At 49.8% G+C, this 20,093-nt stretch overlaps 1 protein-coding gene across 3 annotated transcripts in view; it reads right to left on the bottom strand.

Annotated features, from left to right (window-relative positions):
* CNTNAP2 (contactin associated protein 2) overlaps positions 1-20,093 on the bottom strand; it is a 3,301,953-nt gene that overhangs the window by 1,903,765 nt on the left and 1,378,095 nt on the right. For all 3 annotated transcript variants that reach the window (XM_069648309.1, XM_069648308.1, XM_069648310.1), the window contains exon 6: positions 3,348-3,532. In XM_069648309.1, the coding sequence (XP_069504410.1) occupies positions 3,348-3,532 (185 nt within the window). The remainder of the gene's footprint in view (positions 1-3,347; positions 3,533-20,093) is intronic.

The following is a 20,093-nucleotide window of genomic DNA, read 5'->3' as shown; positions in this document are numbered from 1 at the left end:
CATTTGTGTACCAGGGAGGTTTGGCCAGTCCTGTGGAGGGGAGATACTCTTAAAAACCATTTCAGCAACACACTTTTGAACTCGGTATCCATGTTCCAGCGACTTTTAATCACGTTTGGTGCTGTTGTCCTCTCTACAGAGATTCGAGCGGGAAAATGGCTTTTCTAACCAAACCGCACAGTAACTCAATAACACCGAGTGATGATAACAATTTCCTTCTCGAGGGACACCATAATTCAGCCTGGCGCTCTGTCCTGGAATTCATTGAAAATGCTAATGCTTTTAAAGATGTGGATAAATGAAGCCAATAAACACATTCTTGAAAAATAAAAACTTGAAAGCTCGCTTCCTCTAAGCGAAGCGATCCTTCATTACTCAATGAAAGTGTTCCATCCTTCCATTAAGGTGGTGACCCATTTTCATAATGTTTCCTTTGCTCTAATAATATGTTAATGGATTATAGACTTTATTCGAAACATTTCTTCATTGCGGCTTCATAGAATGGTGCCATGACTTATAAATCTCTCCACTTCGAAAATGGGGCACTATGTGTACGTACACATGTTTGCATGATTTTGTAGATTTAACCTTGTGCCTGAAAAGTTGGACAATTTAGCCACCTCATCAGTTACAACAGATGGCAAAATGGAAAACAAACGTTATAGTGATCCGAGGAAATCTTCTGATACCCAAAATTAGCTTTTTTACTGGGGCTTTCTTTGTTTCTCCTGCAGTAGACTGTTTCTGCTGTCTTCCTCTCAAGGTCCTGTGAACTGATAACTTTTGCCCTCCATATTCTCTTCTTCTTTTCCTGTGAGTGTTTTGTTCCTTTCTTTTTCTTTCTTCTTTCTTCTATTTTGTCTCCTCTTTTTTTTAATCTCTTATCTGTTAAAGATGCTATTCTTTTTGTTTTTTAAGAGTACCTTATTTGATTTTACTTGAGTATACATATATTTGTATGGCTGCTGCAAAAATGAATGTTTTTTAGTATGTAATTTGCTCTTCTAATTGTTATCGATCTCCTGTGTTAAGTAGTTTTTATGTTTTAATATGTTAGGGGTGCTTTCGGTCTCTTCTCTGATTTATGAGTTCTTTTAGTTTTTGATGTGTTAAAAGTCATAACTTTGTTTCTTTGTTTTCTAATATGGCTAAAACACAATAAACAAAAACAAACGAAAAAAACAAAGGTTTCATAGGAAGTTACAGCCACACGATTGGAGGGTCTATGAGGGTGAACCCTTACTTAAAATAACAGGCCAAAAGCTATCAAGGCCAGGGCTGGCCTTTGGGATAATAGGGCAATGACCTAGCACAGCCAAACAGGGTGGTATGTGCAGCCCAGCTTTGTGAGCTAAATTGATAACTCTTTTGACAGAACAGGTGGTAGTTTTGACCCATGTTACTGTCACAAGTAGGTTGAAAACGAACTATTGCCAAATATGTACCCACTGGTCCCAGTTAAACAGTTTGCCACAAAAAGATCTTGAATCTCGATTTGCGATGGTTGGCCCCTTTTTTTTCGGTCATTGGGCCTACTTTTGATCTCGGTCCATACCAGAAGCTCTCTCTCTTTGGGACATGCAGTCAATGGGTGATGTCACCCTTTCAGTCTTATGCTATATCACCCACACATTGGAAATATAGAAACCTCACCTTAAGCCATATTACTATTAGTACTCACGGGGACTGTGCACGCAGTGTTTCCTATGTGCATCAGCCCGAGGGCCTAGTTTTGACGGGCCTTAGTCTGACAGAAGCAGCACACCTGAGAAGTGCATCACGTGTGTGCTCATCATGCCTTTTGATGCAAGCACCTCAGAGTGTGTAGTCCTGCTACAGTTTGCCACAGCCAGTAGGGATAATGGGCTCTGCCTTCCTTTGCTACCATTAGGAGGGGAGGGCGACAGATAAGCATGGCAAGGCCATATATTTATAAGAGACTGCGTATAAAAATGATGTAATAGTGACGCACAAGCATGCGACCGCCACAGCTTCCTCACTTGTTATGGCCATGACAGCCCAGAGCGCTGCTCACTGGAGAGCAGGGGGTGATCGAACGACCTGGAGACTTTTACGGGTCACTGATGACAATGTTGGGTGACCTTCGAAATTCCGTGGGACACTTTTGGGGACGCGGCCCAGCCCCACTTGCCACAAGAATGCTCCCCCATGGCTGCTCTCGCCCACCCCAGGACTGTTGTGCACATTTTTTTTATTTCCTGCGCTAGAGCACAGGAATTAGGGGAAACAATGATCATGCCCCAATTCCATGTGGAATAAATCCCAGAGGTGTGTAAAGGTTAAAAAATATAGATATACCGCATGAAAAAATGTAAACAGAATAAACATTTATCCAAAAAATGATGCAAAAAACAACACAAAATCCCCATAAGCACATCATTTATTACATGTGTGAAACTATTAAATGCAAAATGTACAGGTACAATGCAGTGGATCCGTCCTAACCTGCTCGTGTGAGCTGTATGAGTAAGCACTCCTCCCCTCCCCAATCAAACAGGGGCAGAAATAATGGGTGGGCTTCATGAAAGCAGGCGACAGCCATAGTGCACCATTAATGCCCATTGGCACCAGTGCTCTTGAAAATGCTGCAACAGCAGCTATAAACTCCGCTCTTGCAGAACTCTTGGAGCACAGATACAACATACCAGCTGCCCCTCCAGCCTCCCCAATCAGAGCCAAGCAGGCTGTGCGTGTTCTATGCTGCAGGGATCATGTTGTCCCCACCACCCCCAGCTAAAATAAGAAACACTGAACATCCTTTTTGAATTTATGAATTAAAGCCGACCTCGAGGATCGAACCACAGAAGTCAGGTTGGCAGGCCAGACACTTCATCACTGCACTATATAACCTGATGAAAAATAACAAACAACTAAAGGTGAAATGTCACATTTCGGTTTTGCAAGTTCCAAGGAAAACATTTGTGTTGGTTCTTAGAGTTTAAAACAAGCACACCTTCAAAAACACTATTAGAAGAAAGTATCATCTGTTGGTTTTGTGTGTGTGTGTGTTGATTTTATGAAAGGCAAACACAATTCGTCCTGTGCATTTGTTTTTGTGTGTGTGTGTTGATTTTATGAAAGGCAAATACAATTCGTCCTGTGCAATTTGGTTGGGTATGTAAAGCCAATTTAATAAAATGTGCACATTTCACCTCGATATGCTCATTTCTGGCAACGTCACATCCCATTGCGTTTGTTGATGTGCCCCCCCACTTTGGCCCCTGCTATGCAGTGCAGTCTGCAACTCGCCAGTCGAGGAAGTTAACGTTACATTGTGACATGTGCTTGTCCTTTAATACTTTCCAAAGCCACAGAAGCTCTTTTACCTCATAATCCAGGTCTAAGAAGTCAAAGTCTCCATTGGTTCTGAAATGTTGCATATGTGTATCAAGGGTCAGGTTGAGGTTCCGCCCATGCCGCTCTATTTCAAGCACGTGCCAGTGATTGTCATCCAGGAGACTTCCTGATGTTGCAGACGTATGGCCAGAAATGGAGCCGTACTGGTTGCTACCTGAAAAGGAGAGGAGGGACGCATAAGGTTTCAATGAGGTTTCATATGTGTAGATAAAGGTATGCAGAGAATATGAAAAGGATAGCAAAAAGCTCATCACGCCTAGCCGCTTAAGACTGACTAGCTTGATAATACAGTTCAAAACAGAAAATTCACCAAAACACTTCAACAACATAAATACACTAAACTCTTCTGCAAATTCCTTATGCCCGAATGTACATATGTTGACAAAAATGAACATTCTTTGGCTCTCATTATGAATTTGGCTGTAGTTTGGTGGTATTCCTGCTGTACTACCACAAAAATCGATTACTGTTCCCTCCAGTTGCGGCATGGCAGTGTAAATTCCGGTTTCTGGAGTCCGTAGTACTACGTGTTTTCTTTTAACAGAAATATTGCTGCCAGTAATTCTGCTGTGAGAATTCAGCTGCAAATGTGTGGTAGGGGGATTAGATTTTCCTCCAGCTTTTTGCTGGATGTAAATCTGACTCCCTAGTGTCAATCTCATAGGTTGGCGGTGCGTGAATGCAGCAGTAGCGGAATTACTGCCATATTACCGCTGAATTGTCCCACTCCGTCAACCTCATAATGGCTAGTGTTTATTACTAAAGTATATATATAAGCACATCTATTTTTCCTGAACTTATTCCTCACTTCAAATTCTAAGCTTGGTCTTCAAAAGGTGATGTTCTTTTCCCTCGCCAACCAATTATGTATGCTTTTGTGCTCGGAGAAGTCAAATGCTGCACCACATTTCCATATCTTGTCTGCATTAGTGCTCTTTCCCATCATGCTAGATCTGCAGTCATGAACAGTCATATCATCTGTTATATGATCCTTCAATATCAGCTTGACATTTTGAGGCTTAAGGAAACTTGCGCGCCAGTCAACTGCCCATGTCATAACCTTTGAGTAAAAATGCCTCCTGCACAATCAAATGGTAAAACAGGGATGAGGAGTTTATTCTGGTGATAAGTAGACGCACACTGGGGTAGCCAGGATTTGCTGACAGCGGGCTTGCACAGAATACTCATGGTCCTAGTTCAGAGGACTGCAGAAATAAAGAAAATCCTTATTTCATCTGAACATTTTATTTAGCATGCTTGTATGGACCAGGGCAATGTTTAAACTATTAAATGCTACCGTATACTTTACACCAGCTAGCTAAAAGGTACAATCAAACAACCTTCTCCTTCTATTGATTCAGAAGGCAAAGAGATGTGTGCCCAAAATAAATCTGAGTTTCGCCACTGTACTATCAAAATACACATCAAAAGAAAGTGTGTGAAAATCGAACCTGCTTGTAGCCATTGTCTGACAAGGGCATGCAGCGTGCGGTTTTGTCTTATGTGACTTAAGATGTTAAGCGTTAGACAAAAGCAAACTGTATGGTGCTGTATTTTTCTGGCAATATTAACCCATTGAACCTGCGGGGGACACACCCGCAACCCCTGCTCCCATTTACCCCAAAAATTATCCCCACTAATAATATCGCCCATGGCCGTTTCCCTGCAACCATATATATGGCAATATTATTGGTGGGGATAATATTTCTTGATAGCGTTTGAATGCCTAACAATCATCCGTTATAGAAATAAACTTAGCAGTTTGAAAAAGAAAAGGGATTCATTTTGTTGTCTGGAAAGATTAGATTGCTAACTGGCATGTGGGTGATCTTGCAGATCAGATCCTGCAGGGCAAATCACTCTAACATTCAGACTTACTAGGAGGAATTGTCACCGGCAAAAGAGTAAACATCACTGACTCAAAGTGAGGAACAGTAAACCTGCATTTTATATAATCGATGTTACTGACCTAATTGCTATTCAGTGTATTGACTGTGTAAGGTGAAAGATGGTCCTTAACTGAATTCAGCCATACACGTCCTCTCTTCGGCCACAGAATAGTAACGTGAATGCAAAGTAAATGTTGCATATGAACATTCTAAAGCCTGATAAAACTACTAGTGCAGACCAAAGACTATCCACTTTTCTCTCCCCACATCACCCTTGCATATTCCTAAGCAAAAGGTTGGAAGAGAGCTATCAAATCATGTTCTAGAAGTCCTGGGATTTATAGTTCATGCTATTTTACATTCCTGTACATATTTTAAATGCAGGACATTTATCAGAATGCAATATTATGTGAGCATAAAAGCCAGGATTGGTTTATTACTTAGAATCTGACATGGCACACATTAAGATGTCTGAAAACTAACCCATGGTTGCCCTATGCTCGGATTTACATAGCCCAGTCCCTGTGTGACTGTTACCTTCTTGTAGTCCTTGCTGGACGCATGCAAGCATCCTTTTACTAATGTATTGTATTGCATTGTATTTGGTAATATGTATATAGCGTTCTTTCCCCACTTGTGTGGCCTCAATGCACTTTACTATGCATAATGTGCCTAACATTTCTACATCTGCAAATAAAGGCATTGAAATCCCTCTGAACAGAGGGCCAGTTAAAACCTCCTGCTTGTGTCGGAGCAGGGAAGACTCACAGTTATACTGGGCACCAGCAGCGGGGTCCTTTCTGCAGAGGCTACCTGTGCTTTCCTTTTTATTTCAGAGCTCCATGTGTGACCGTGCTCTTAATTCGTATGTGTAGCTCATGAAGATCCTTTTAAATTGCAGAATGAACAGCTAACACGCCACAGTTCAATAAGGGACATCCTGCTCGAAGAGATGTGTGTGTGATCCTGTGCCCGGCCGCCATTTGCAAGCATGGTAGGGATGGAAATAGATGAGAACATTGGGTGTCTTTTCCTCCTGTATATTGTGCTGCTCTCTGTGGGATAACCGCTGACCCATGCAAGTGTGCACGTGTGCAATGTGTGAGCCCTGTATACCTATAACACAGCAGGGGCTGCTCCTTCCACACTCATCCCCTCCCTGGCATGTTATGTGGCAGGTTTGACCCTGGAGCATTGAGGACAGGCCTTGCACGGGCTTCACTGCGTCACTGCCAATATCTCGACACCCTCTTCCCCGTGGATTTGTTGCTTCTCTAAAGAGTGCTCAACCCCTGATGCTTTGTTTGTGATCTCTCGCTTACTAAATTGATATTTGCTCGCAACTTGATAGTTCAGGGAGATATTAAATTCTTGTTATTTAGTTTTATTTATTTATCTGCATTTTTAAAGCACTCACACAGCCCGGGGCATCGAGGTGCTGTCACAGGAATATGTTGCGTATTTATAACGGACTTAATACCCAGCGGTTTCTAAGCGCGGACCGAACTTGGGGATCCGGGGATGTTCACTGCTCACACTCCTTCTGGGCCCACATGAGTAACTGAGAACTTCGAATTGTTGCAAAATATGTTTTCTTATACACACAATGGTGGGCGGGGTTTGCAACAGCTCTTCTCATTACATGATTGTGTTGTGTGCCGCCCACAATCCCTTTAATTGAACTCACTGTGTCATCTGGTGTGCAACCCTGAAGACTCCCCCGACCCCTCCTTCCGGAGCTATCAGTGAATCCACAGAAATTGGTATCTTATGACAATCTTGGACCATTTATCAATCACAAAATTCATGATTATCTTCCATCCCTCGATTCTGGAAATTCTGGGAGATCCTTGCAAGCCAATTAATTTTCCAGCTGATAACCGTATAGAACAACATGAAATCCATAGTCTAATGGTTGCTACATGCATGGAAATCGCACATTAGGGGCTTCATTATGCGTAGGAAAAACTGCAAACCTCAACTACCATTACCACCACTCATTTGGGTGGTAAATACGGCAAATTTAGAAAGGTAGAGTGGCAGCGTTATTCCCATTATAGAGTCCCAAGGGACTGCATTGGTGATTTGGATGAATTCTCGGTGCCAGTAATTCCACCAGTGAGAATTCCTACATATATGAGCGCTGGAGGCTTTCCCTTCACATCCCCTGCCCACTCGGAATGTGGTGGTGCGATAAATGTGGTGATAAATCTGTTGCTTTCACTTTTCCCCAACAATGCCAAACTCGTAAGGAGGGGCTAGGATGTTTAACCCTCATCTTCTTTCTCTGACCCACCCCTCTTTGCCGCTCAGCTTTCCTATCCACCTTAATTTATCAAAGCGAGAAAGAAACGGTGTGGAGAGAGAGAAAGAGAGTGCAGAGAGAGAAAGAGAGTGCAGAGAGAGAAAGAGAGTGCCGAGAGAGAAAGAGAGTGCCGAGAGAGAAAGAGAGTGCAGAGAGAGAAAGAGAGTGCAGAGAGAGAAAGAGAGTGCCGAGAGAGAAAGAGAGTGCAGAGAGAGAAAGAGAGTGCAGAGAGAGAAAGAGAGTGCCGAGAGAGAAAGAGAGTGCAGAGAGAGAAAGAGAGTGCAGAGAGAGAAAGACAGTGCAGAGAAAGAGAGTGCCGAGAGAGAAAGAGTGAGAGAGAAAAGAGAGCAGAAAGCATGTGGGTGTGAAAGAGAGTGAGCACAATTAGGGTAGAGAGAGACAACTCGAGATTACGAGTGGATTAGTGAGGGTCAGCGACGGAGCAAAAGAGAGGGAAAAGGGGTGCAGAGAGAACATGTGGAAAAGAGTGGGTGCAAATCATATATAGAGAAAGAGCGACTTGGAGAGAGGGGCAGCCAGGGAGAGGCGGGGGCGAAAGAGAGAGGTAGATTGTATCCATAACAGCTCCCTTAATTCCCACACAATTGGTCCGAGTGGGTTTAGAAATGTTATGCACAGGATGAAGTGTATAGTGTTCATGGGGGGACTAACTTTGCACATCGTTTGGACCGTCTGCTCCCGAGTCTTGTTGGGATGCTGGCTTCTCCACTCTTCGCTGAGCACTGCACAAATACCCCAGAGGCAGGTACAGCTCCACCCGGCACTTACTTCAACAACAGCAATCAGGAGTTGGGACAATGCATCTTATTGTCATGTATTCATGTGTTTGAATGAGCTGCCTCCCCTCCACAAAGTTCCCCTAAGAATCGGGGTGCCTCATTACCAGCTGTGTGTAGTTATTTGGCAATAAATCTGCTCTAAATAAATAAATCAAACGACTCCATGGGAATTTGTGGAGGGTTTACCGCTGACAGATTTACTATGTGGCAAATCTGCTGATTTTTGGTAGCTACACTTTACCTCCAAGTGAATAATTCGACAGTGCACGAAAAATTGTGGTAATTCCCAAAAAGTGGTGGTAACTGAATCATCATTGTTTTTACCTGCACCACAAAACTTGTAATGAGGCCCTCTGTGAACGGGTGTCTCAAGTTAACCTGTTCCCAGACACGTACCTGTAATAGTTTTCAAGGGAATTCCAATTATGCAAAATCCAACGCCGGGATCTCATCTTTAGAAGGTTTCCCAGCTTATTTATTTCTGTTATCGCATGAGAGGTGAAAAGGAATTTTTGCAAAACATATTTTTTATATGCAATGGATCTTCTCCTGCCTCTTATCTACATGCAAAACAGAAATTATATTTTTGAACGAGAACAAACATGTCTTCAACAGTCTGATCTAGACGTGCACGTTTTTGATGGGTCGCTCAATGGGAATGTTGTTATGGTCGTAGAATTGTAACAGAATTACCATTCTTCAGTAGGCCTGCCTGACTTCCCTAAGGACCTAAATACCCGAGTCAGTGGAGGCAGATCAGGCTTGTGGTGTGTGTCCTGTCTGAAGATGACTCCCAGAGGAGTACTGTCCACCGGGCGCAGGAGGAGTCTGAGAGTGACTGACTGGGCTCACTGCAGGCTGACCACTGACCGGCCGCTGGCCAGGCTGGACAGGCTGCCTGTGGGCTGACTGCAGGCCTCGCGCTGTAAATAATGCAATGATACTTGCCTGTTTTCTGTGTTTACCGGTACCATGACGATGAGTCTGCAACGGGTGGCACGTTGGTAGAACTTTACTGCTTCTAATAACGGCGAGCTCACACAAGCTTCCGGTCACCTGGGCTACTAGGTGCAGGACATCCTTCCTGGGACTACACAGCTGCAGCTCTAGGTCATCTCACACAGTTGGATGCTCACTTTCCTGAAGGCGTTAGGGTTTAGAGACTGGGTAGTAAATTGCTAGGAAATACACATGTGTTTCTTTGCAGAAGGGCACATCTGTACCCAAGCATCTCATAGCATGGCCTCCAACCAGTTTGTAATCCCTGCAGTGATGCTGAATGGCTTATGGCTTCCGTGGGGCCAGTGACAAAACATTTGTACGGCTTTATTTAGATTACACCACTGTGGACTTCCATATGGAACGTGGCAATACCTGTGTAGACAACTCCAATGAGGAGTCATTAAATTGAGGAGAAAGGTATTGTAGGGAAAAACCAAAATGAGTTTAGACTATGGGATTTGGACCACCAGATCATTTAGCCATTAAGAGAGCTCAGCAGGTTCAGTATTCGCTGCTGAGATGTGTCTGTGAATTGTAGGTCATAGGTCCGAAAAAATAGCTTTCATCCTTCCAAGGACGATAAATGCGGACCAACTTCATTTGGGTCGTAATAATTGTCTATGGACAGTGCTTTGGCAAAAGTGATATGTTATTTAAAATGAGTCCATAAAGTTGCGCCAGCTGACTTTCAGCTTTGAATTCTGGCTGAAGGTTTGTTCAGTGGAGAAGATGCAGGAAAGACAGAGCAAAAGTGGTAATTAAGCAGGTGGTACATGTTGAGCAGGGGCATCTCAACAAACAGGGTGGACATTCGCCTACATACAGCACCCCGAGGCAGGTCATAGAGGGAAATGTAGCAATCATGAATTGTGGCCTCTTATAAGCAGTGGTATAGCGTTCAGGGAGTGCAAGGAACCTAGACTGATCCCAACGTGCATGTCAGAGGGTTTGGGAACCAACAGATATGACACATTCATACCCTAATTAAGATGGCTCCCTTGGTCCTAGAGGGTTTAGAAATGCTATGCACAGGATGATTTGTATAGTGTTCATGGGGGGCTAACTTTGATTACTTTTAAATGACTCTGTCCGGTTACACTGGAGCTTAATCTGGTATGTCCACTCAGAAGTCCTGAAAACGGGTGCCACAACCTCGGATCAGTTGAGGGTTTCCAGAGCAGCTAGCCTCAGTCCAAAGGCCCTTCTCTTATTTAATTGTGGGTTTTATTGTGGCTATATCTCCCATTAAGAGAATTTATATCTATATCTTTATGCTGATTAAAGCATATGGAGACTAACAGGGAAATTCATAGAATTTCGCAGAAAAGTGTCGCAAGCGGCTGGCGCAGAGTGTCCGCGTGCGATTGTCTGCGCCAGGCACGTGCGCTAAAACAGATTTCTGCGCACAGCGTATTCATGGATTTTAGGCTCCCAAACCAGCCGTGGCGCAGAGTATCGCAGCGACCCTGCAGCAGCGCCAGTAACGCCCCCAAGAACGCCCTCGCGCAAGGAAAAGCCATCAAAATCGCTAAATCATCGCAAAGGGCTGCGCTAACCCTGGACCAGTCTACAGGGCTGCCAAACAAGGAACGCAAAGCGGGTAACGTGCATATCAGGGGTACGCGTGAAGTTATACACGCGATTAGCCAGGGTACGTGTATTACAGGGGTACGCGTGAAGAATTACTCGCGGTTAGCCAGGGCACGTGTATCACAGGGGTACGCAGGAATTATCACACACGATTTGGCTGGGTACGTGTATTACAGGGGTACACGGGAAGTTCTACACGCGATTCGGCTGGGTACGTGTATTACAGGGGTGCGCGGGAATTCTCACATGCGATTTGGCCAGGTACGTGTATTACAGGGGTGCGCGGGAATTATCACACGCGATTTGGCTTGGTACGTGTATTAGAGGGGTGCGTGGGAAGTTCTACACGCGATTGGCCAGGGTACGTGTATTACAGGGGTACGTGGGAATTATCACACGCGATTTGGCTGTGTACGTGTATTACAGGGGTACACGGGAAGTTCTACACGTGATTCGGCTGGGTACGTGTATTACAGGGGTGCGCGGGAATTCTCACATGCGATTTGGCCAGGTACGTGTATTACAGGGGTGTGCGGGAATTATCACACGCAATTAGGCTGGGTGGGTCCTCACAGGTGTTCCCTGTACACCCTCCACGGCCCCAGCAGGCAGCCCACAAAACAGGGGACTACCCTGCACACCTGTTCATGTCCCCCTGCACCCCCACCCCCCAGCAGTGCAGGGGCAGCCTCCACCAGGCCCCCACCCATGTCTCCCAACACCCCCACCCCCCAGCAGTGCAGGGGCACCCTCCACCAGGCCCCCACTCATGTCTCCCACCACCCCCACCCCACAGCATCCAGGGGCACCCTCCACCAGGCCCCCACCCATGTCTCCCACCACCCCCACCCCCCAGCATCCAGGGGCACCCTCCACCAGGCTCCCACCCATGTCTCCCACCACCCCCACCCCCCAGCATCCAGGGGAACCCTCCACCAGGCCCCCACCCATGTCTCCCACCACCCCCAAACCCCAGCCACCAGGGGCACCCTCCACCAGGCCCCCACTCATGTCTCCCACCACCCCCACCCCCCAGCATCCAGGGGCACCCTCCACCAGGCCCCCACCCATGTCTCCCACCACCCCCACCCCCCAGCATCCAGGGGCACCCTCCACCAGGCTCCCACCCATGTCTCCCACCACCCCCACCCCCCAGCATCCAGGGGCACCCTCCACCAGGCCCCCACCCATGTCTCCCACCACCCCACCCCCCAGCATCCAGGGGCACCCTCCACCAGGCCCCCACCCAGGTCTCCCACCACCCCACCCCCCAGCATCCAGGGGCACCCTCCACCAGGCTCCCACCCATGTCTCCCACCACCCCCACCCCCCAGCCACCAGGGGCACCCTCCACCAGGCCCCCACTCATGTCTCCCACCACCCCCACCCCCCAGCATCCAGGGGCACCCTCCACCAGGCCCCCACCCATGTCTCCCACCACCCCCACCCCCCAGCCACCAGGGGCACCCTCCACCAGGCCCCCACTCATGTCTCCCACCACCCCCACCCCCCAGCAGTGCAGGGGCAGCCTCCACCACGCCCCCACTCATGTCTCCCACCACCCCCACCCCCCAGCATCCAGGGGCACCCTCCACCAGGCCCCCACCCATGTCTCCCACCACCCCCAACCCCCAGCCACCAGGGGCACCCTCCACCAGGCCCCCACTCATGTCTCCCACCACCCCCACCCCACAGCATCCAGGGGCACCCTCCACCAGGCCCCGACTCATGTCTCCCACCACCCCCACCCCCCAGCAGTGCAGGGGCACCCTCCACCAGGCCCCCACCCATGTCCCCTATCACCCCTACCACCCAGCATCCAGGGGCACCCTCCACCAGGCCCCCACCCATGTCTCCCACCACCCCCACCCCCCGCCACCAGGGGCACCCTCCACCAGGCCCCCATCCATGTCTCCCACCACCCCCACCCCCCAGCAGTGCAGAGGCACCCTCCACCAGGCCCCCACTCATGTCCCCTATCACCCCCACCTCCCCCCCGCCACCAGGGGCACCCTCCACCAGGCCCCCATCCATGTCTCCCACCACCCCCACCCCCCAGCAGTCCAGGGGCACCCTCCACCAGGCCCCCATCCATGTCTCCCACCACCCCCACCCCCCAGCCACCAGGGGCACCCTCCACCAGGCCCCCACTCATGTCTCCCACCACCCCCCAGCCACCAGCGGCACCCTCCACCAGGCCCCCACTCATGTCTCCCACCACCCCCACCCCCCAGCAGTGCAGGGGCACCCTCCACCAGGACACCAACTTCCCTGGCACTGAAGCTGGTGCCCCTCTGCCTCCTTGGCCGGGGGTTGCCACTGGTGCCAGATGTTGTAGTGCCCGACATGGCAACCCCAGAGGCAGGAGTGGGTGGGCAACTGGGTCCTGGGGCTGGGCTGTGGGGCGACGGAAAAGCAGTCTGGAGCCTTTGGTTCCAGCAGGGGTGGTCACAGCAACAGCACCCCTGGCTGATGTGCAGGCAGCAAATGGCAGGGCACGTGGGCAGCAGGCAGTCAGGCAGCAGCAGATGGCAGGTGGGAGCGTGCTCAGGGCTCTGGGGGGCAGTAATTTGGCCTCCTGGGCAGGAGCGTGGTCTTTCGTGTGTGAACGCATGGACAGCTTGATACGTAGTGAGTGATTTTGCACGTGAAAATCCCACACATCTGCATGTAAATCGATGAAAGGCCCTTAGCGCGTAAACGCGTATGCGCGTCTATGAAGTCACGTGCACGCGTAGGAAAAAGTTGCGTGACACGTCCGAGTGTCAAAGCGTGTTATTGGTGGAAATAGCCCTACACGCATAAGTGTCAAAGCGTGTAATTGGTGCAAATGGACCTACACGCAGAAGTGTCAAAGCGTGTAATTGGTGCAAATGGACATACACACAGAAGTGACAAAGCGTGTAATTGGTGCAAATGGACCTACACGCAGAAGTGACAAAGCGTGTAATTGGTGGGAATGGCCCTAGCACGTACACGCCGCGTAAGTGACGCTGTACGTGTGGGCCTGCATATAAGGTACGTGTAGAACACCAATTCCTTGTACTGCTTTTCGTGGAGAGCGAGTGGGTGAATTCTGTACTTCTTGTCGTTTCACACGCGATTTACTTCACGGCGTTTCAAGTTCGTACTCCCTGTTACCTCTGACAGCTTTTTCTATTTTTTCTCTTGTACTGGTTTACCTGGGCCTGTTCCCTCAAACAGTGTTCCCTTCTACTGTTGTCCTGTCTCCTCAGACAGCGTACATATCTTCTTTTGGCGGGGGTGTTGCCAACCAAACGCGCTCATTTTTCACGCTCTTTTACCTGGCAGACGGTGAGTCACGCACGTATCTAACATCTGTGCTTGCCCCGTGTGTAGCCTACCCCTTCAGAGGTCATTCTAGGCTGCATGTGACACGCAAACGTTCATTCTTGTGTTACTGAGTGCCACAGCGTAGTGCAGGTTTTTCTTTCTGCACACGTGGTCTAGGAGGGGTTGCGTGCACGTCATCTCCCTTTTTTGGGCCTCCTGTGCGTTGCGTGACCCGTCATCTTTCCCCAGGGGTTACATTCAGCCTTGCTAGAGCACTAGGGTACAATTACCATCTGGTACCCAACCCCTTTGACCCCCAATTTCCCAGGACAATAGTCTACATCCACTCCCATACGCACATTAACATCAGTGCCATGGCTGGGAGGCGAGGATTCCGTAAGGGTGGCAAAGGTGGAAGAGCCACAAGTGGTGGCCGTGGTGGATCCGGTAGGGGACGTGGTCGTAACTTGCAGGGTGAGCCTGTCCCCCCATGTGTGGAGGACCAGTCACGGGCACCCATAATCCCCCCCTCCCGTTGAGGCTGATGTGGCTGACACCATCCATGCTCAGCCCTTGTTGGACCAGCCCATTGTGGCACCAGACCTGGCTGACTCCATGGCTGACTTCAAGGTCAGCAGGGCTACGACACGTGCGCTGGTGCACGTTGATGCCATCATGCCAAGTGGATCTGGGGTAGCAAGGTCATCTGCTGCACCAAGGAGGCAGAGCAGAGAGGCTGCAGGGGCAGCTGCGGCTCCATCCACCTCAGCCCTCACACACCCAGCCAGGACAGTGTCGGTCCTAGTACATGCTGCTGACATTCCCCCTGACACCATGACACTAGAGCCAATGCCTGCACCAACTCCCATGCTGAATGTGCAATCCCACACTCCTGATACAGAGTCCACCAGGGCTCCTGCCCCTAGTGTCCAGAGCGGCGCAGGACACTCAGGATCACCACCACCTTCCAAGCGGAAGAGGAAGAGTGCTCGTCCGGCACAGGCTGATGCCCCAGACACGGCTACACAGTCCGGCCCGTCCAGGAAGCCCAGCTTCACGGATGACGAACTGAATGCACTTGTCGAGTATGTGTCCGGACATGACAACGAGATGGTCATTGTTGCAGGATCCAAGACCACACCTGCACAACGCCAGGCACACTGGCAGACCGTTGCGGACATCGTAAGTGCCTTGGAATCGTGAGGCACACAGCCAATGATTGCTATAAGCGCTGGAATGACCTAAAGCGCAGGGCAAAGAGTAAGCTGGCCTCAAGTCATGCCGCAACTCTAGTGACTGGAGGTGGGTCTCCAGTAGTAGACATGGAACTCACTCCACATGAGTCAGTCGCTGGGACCTACGTCACGGAGGAACAGATCCAAGGCGTGGGAGATCTGGCTGATTACGAGGCATTGTCCGGTGAGTGCACATGCATGTGTGTGTCATCCATGTGCATGGTGTGTGTGTGAGGGCTTCTGTTTGTGTGCCAGGTGAGAGTGTGTGTGCCTGAGTCGTATGGGTCAGCCATGTGCTTCATGCAATACTTCCTGCGCAGCTGCATTTGGCCATAGCAGTATCCCTTCTGCCAACAGTAGACATCTAGCCCAACTGCACGCCAGTTGCCCTTGAAGTGTCACCTTGCCACAACATAGTTGCTTATTTTTCACTGTTCATTCAGTCAGATTGTTTGCATTCCCCCACTTTTACTAGCCATGTCGCTGTCCACTAGTCACATGTCTGACATGGCTATGGTAAAGTGGAGTGACTTTGTTACCTGGATATCATTTGTACACACATGTCCCTGTGCAATTGGACCATTTCAGACTGGCAGCTCCAGGTGAAAAATCTGACCTGTTAGAATTAGAAAAGCAATTACATGCGGGAACTGGACTGAATGAATAGGTGCTGCCCTCCTCTCCATCTTCACTCAATAGCAATGGTACATGCCATCTGTGTGATGGCATGTCTGTTTCACCTGGCAATCACAGGCCAATGTGTGATGCCATTGCCAGGCAGCAGGCAGAAAATGTGTTCATCTTCCATCTTGGTGTCATCAGTGTGTGCCATTTGCCTGCACTTCATACGCAGTGAGGGTGCATGCATGGGAGGGTTTTAGTCATGTGGGACATGTGTCAATCAAGTACTGGTTCTCTTGCTTCTCAGCCCTCATTGTGTGCCATGGTGCTAATGCCTGTTTCCATTTCTTTGTTTTCATGTCTTTGCAGGGGAAGACGCACCTGATACTGCTGGGGTTGTGGAGATGGTGCAGACCCAGGAGGGGTCCGAGGGCCGACCAACCACCAGTGAGGGACGTGGTGTGGTGGTGGGGGAGAACCCACAACTGCTGAAGGTCGTGCTCTCAAGGGGTGTCTCTGGCTGCACCTCCCCCGAGCTGTACTCAGGTGTTGATTCGGATGAGACCTACGTGCCGTCGCAGGTGAGTGTTCCAGGGAGGGATTCTGTTCTGTCTCACCCACCTGCACCAGGGTCAGAACCCTCCATGGGGATGTCAGTGTTGGCAGCTACGTCTTTGGTGGTTACGGATGCAGGGTCACACTCCGCGACATCTGATCCTGTTCCTGGGCCAGTAGATCAGAGGGGGAATGCAGTCCTGCAGCCTCAGGCAGTGCCGGCCCAGCAAGGCGCAGTTCGCCTTGCCCCAGACAGGTGTGGTGCCCGCCGACGTGGTGGCCGTACGCCACCTGGCAATACCGCATGGGAGCAATCCATTTACGGTATGGCAACCCAACAGGCTGCATCATCCGAGATGATGGCTCAGGCCATGGATAGGGTGACCACTTCCATTGTCCCCCCAGAAAGGCTGATGGAGCGACTAGAGCAGGCAACCGACTCCATCTGCCAGTCACACAGGGAGGACATGTTGGGGTCCAACAGGGACAGGTGGGCGGCACTGGCGACTCTGCAGGAGGCCATCTCCATTGTGTCCCAGGGCCACAGGGAAGCCCTGAGGCAGGAGCTCCTTCACCTCAGGACGACTCTTGTTGAGCTTGAGGCTTCAACACACCAAAGGACAGAACAGCAGCTGGAGCGTCTCACCTGTACGCTCTCAGCTGAGATGCAGGCAACGAGGGCGTACAGGTCCGGGCATCCCGTGAGTTGTTGCATGGGGACCTCCGCACACTCATCCTCCAGAACCAGACCTACCACACCCGCATGCTTGCAGCCATGGAGGAGCAGACTAGGGCCTTGCGTGGGCTGCCTCCCATAGTGCAACCACCTCCGGATGCAGCTGCACAGGGTGATAATAGCGACAGCAGTGATACTCCCACAACAGGGTAGCCGTGTGGGCCATGAGCCCATGGAGGTGTTTTATTTTCCCAGGATCCACGCAGGTGGGTTCTGGTGTGCATCCTGTCCTCGCACCTCCTGGGTGGCCTCCCCAACCCCCCCGGGCCTATCAATGGCCATTTTTGATTGTTTCTTATTTTTATTTTTATTTATTTTATTCCCTATTTTTTTGGGACGATTTGTTGGCTTCCGTGGTTCCTGTGGGCATACGCTGCATTGTGGCTGGGCACATGCAGGCTTGTAATGTATTTGGTTCAGATGCTTGGGTTTGAGTCACACACACCCCTCCTGCTTCCCGTTTCCATGGGCTTGCAAAGGGTGTGCCCAAGTGACAGTGAATTACACAGTGACGTTGGACTCCCATGAGCTGTGTGGGCAGTCTGTAGTCAATACTGTGTATACATTCCTAGTGCATATTGCTGTTGTGTTGTACACTGCATGTTGCATTGATGTGTAACTCATCTTCTGTGTCTACCTCCCAATTTGCAGGTCCCTTCCTCATGTCTACACAAGGACCTCTAGTCTAGAGATGGGGTCCATGTTGGCAGCAGTGCACCTACAACTCTACATGGCGCCAACACTGCACAGTTGGTAGTGGTGGGAGTGCAGGCATTTCCAGGTGGTGAGACTACTAATATGTAACATTTGTGATGTCATGTTAATGGTAGTACGTGCTCAAGTATGTTGTTGCTCCGGCATTGCTGTGAGCATTTCAGGTGTTGCAGGTTTCTAATAGGGACACTGTCCATAGTGACACTAGTGTCATGGTGTGGGGATTACTTTGTTTACCTGCAAATAGCATGACATGGCACGGTGTGTCGTGTGGCGGTGCTGGGGTTGGGTTGGCTGACATGGCACTGTCCTCTTGTTGCATTTTGCAAGTGAGTATTCTTTTTAGCTGCTTGAATGTGTAACTCCACAAAACTGCATTGGTGGTGTCTGTGTGGGTAGGGATGCACACATTGTGACACTTCCAGGTGAACAATCTCAGGCTGATATGGTATTCACGGTTCATTCTCCAGACATTCTGGATCAGTGTCAGGTTGAGTCATCATTGATTGTCAGATGGAATGTGCCAGGGCAGTGTGCACTCCACAGGGGTGTGATTTCTATGTGAAGTAATTAGCCACTAGCTGTGTACGGGCTGCCTCCCCCCGTGCCCTTTCCCCTCCCATGCGCAGCGGCTGTGCATGTGGTTGGGGATGTGGGGCCACCACCATGTCCACGGCCAGGCCCCGGTGTGTTGCAACGTTGTGCAGGACACATGCTGCCACTATGATCCTGCACACTACTGGGGGAGTGTATAACAGCTGGCCGCCAGAACGGTCAAGGGAGCGAAAGCGTGACTTTAGCACTCCGAATGTGCGCTCCACTATGTCCCGGGTCGTAATGTGGGCTGTGTTATATCTTACCTCGGGTGGCGTGGTGGGGTTCTGAATTGGCGTCATCATGTGGGGGCTGAGAGGGTAGGCACTGTCCCCTGTGGAGGTGGTGATTGGTATCATTGGTGGGGTTGTGACCTTGCTCAGTATCCAACATGCATGCATGTGCAGTGGCATACATACTCACCAAGCAGCCATGTATCGCCATGCCGCCCATCTTCTAGGTCCCGGCTTAGGGTGGACATTCGGTAAATGAAGCTGTCGTGGGTGGACCCGGGATAGTTGGCATATACTGAGGTGATGATTCCCTTGGCATTACATGCTACCTGCACGTCGATGGAATGCCAGTGCTTGCGGTTCCTATAGATGTGCTCAGATGCCCTGGGGGGACGGAGAGCCACATGGGTGCAGTCGATGGCACCTAGCACTTTGGGGAATCGTGCCACACCATAAAAATCCAGGGCGGCAGCATGCCTTTCTGCAGGTGTTCTGGGCAGGTATATGTGCCTGCGGACTGATGGGCGTGCAGTGATGATGTTCAAGACCTGGTGTAGGCAGCGTGACTGGGTGGCCTGTGACACCCCACCCACTATGGCACTTGTCCGCTGAAATGATCCAGTGGCTAAGAAGTGCAGTACATTGAGGACCTTCTCCAGGGGGCTGAGTGCTTGGGAGCACAGGGTGGGTGATGTGAGGTCATCCTCCCACTCACTCACCAGGTCCAGTATTATGTGTGGTGGAAACCTGTACCTCCCATACACCTGGTCATCAGGCATCCCGAAAAGGCTGGTTCTGGGTGTGAATATTCTGGCCCTGACTATCCTCCTCCTCCTCCTTTGGTAGCCCACTGCCACTGCTGCTAGGAACGGTATGTTCATCCTGGCGTCTGAGCTTGTTATTGTTAAAGTGCGCAAATTTATGCTTTGCATGTGTTCTAGGCGAGCGTGTGACCCGCGCACCCCTGAAATCCAGTTCCCAGTCCAATAGCGTGTGGAAATTCCCACGCACCACGGGATACAGGTGCGCTGACGTACTTGCGTGTGTAAGTGCCCGCGCACCCATGAAATACACGTACATAGGCCAATCGCGTGTACGCGCACTTTTGTCCAATTACACGCTGACGTGCAGTATTTCCACGTGTGCT

The sequence above is a fragment of the Ambystoma mexicanum genome, chromosome 2q (assembly GCF_040938575.1).
Source record: "Ambystoma mexicanum isolate Mex_15411 chromosome 2q, UKY_AmexF1_1, whole genome shotgun sequence".
Taxonomy (NCBI): domain Eukaryota; kingdom Metazoa; phylum Chordata; class Amphibia; order Caudata; family Ambystomatidae; genus Ambystoma; species Ambystoma mexicanum.
This window is presented reverse-complemented; position numbering and strand designations above follow the sequence as displayed.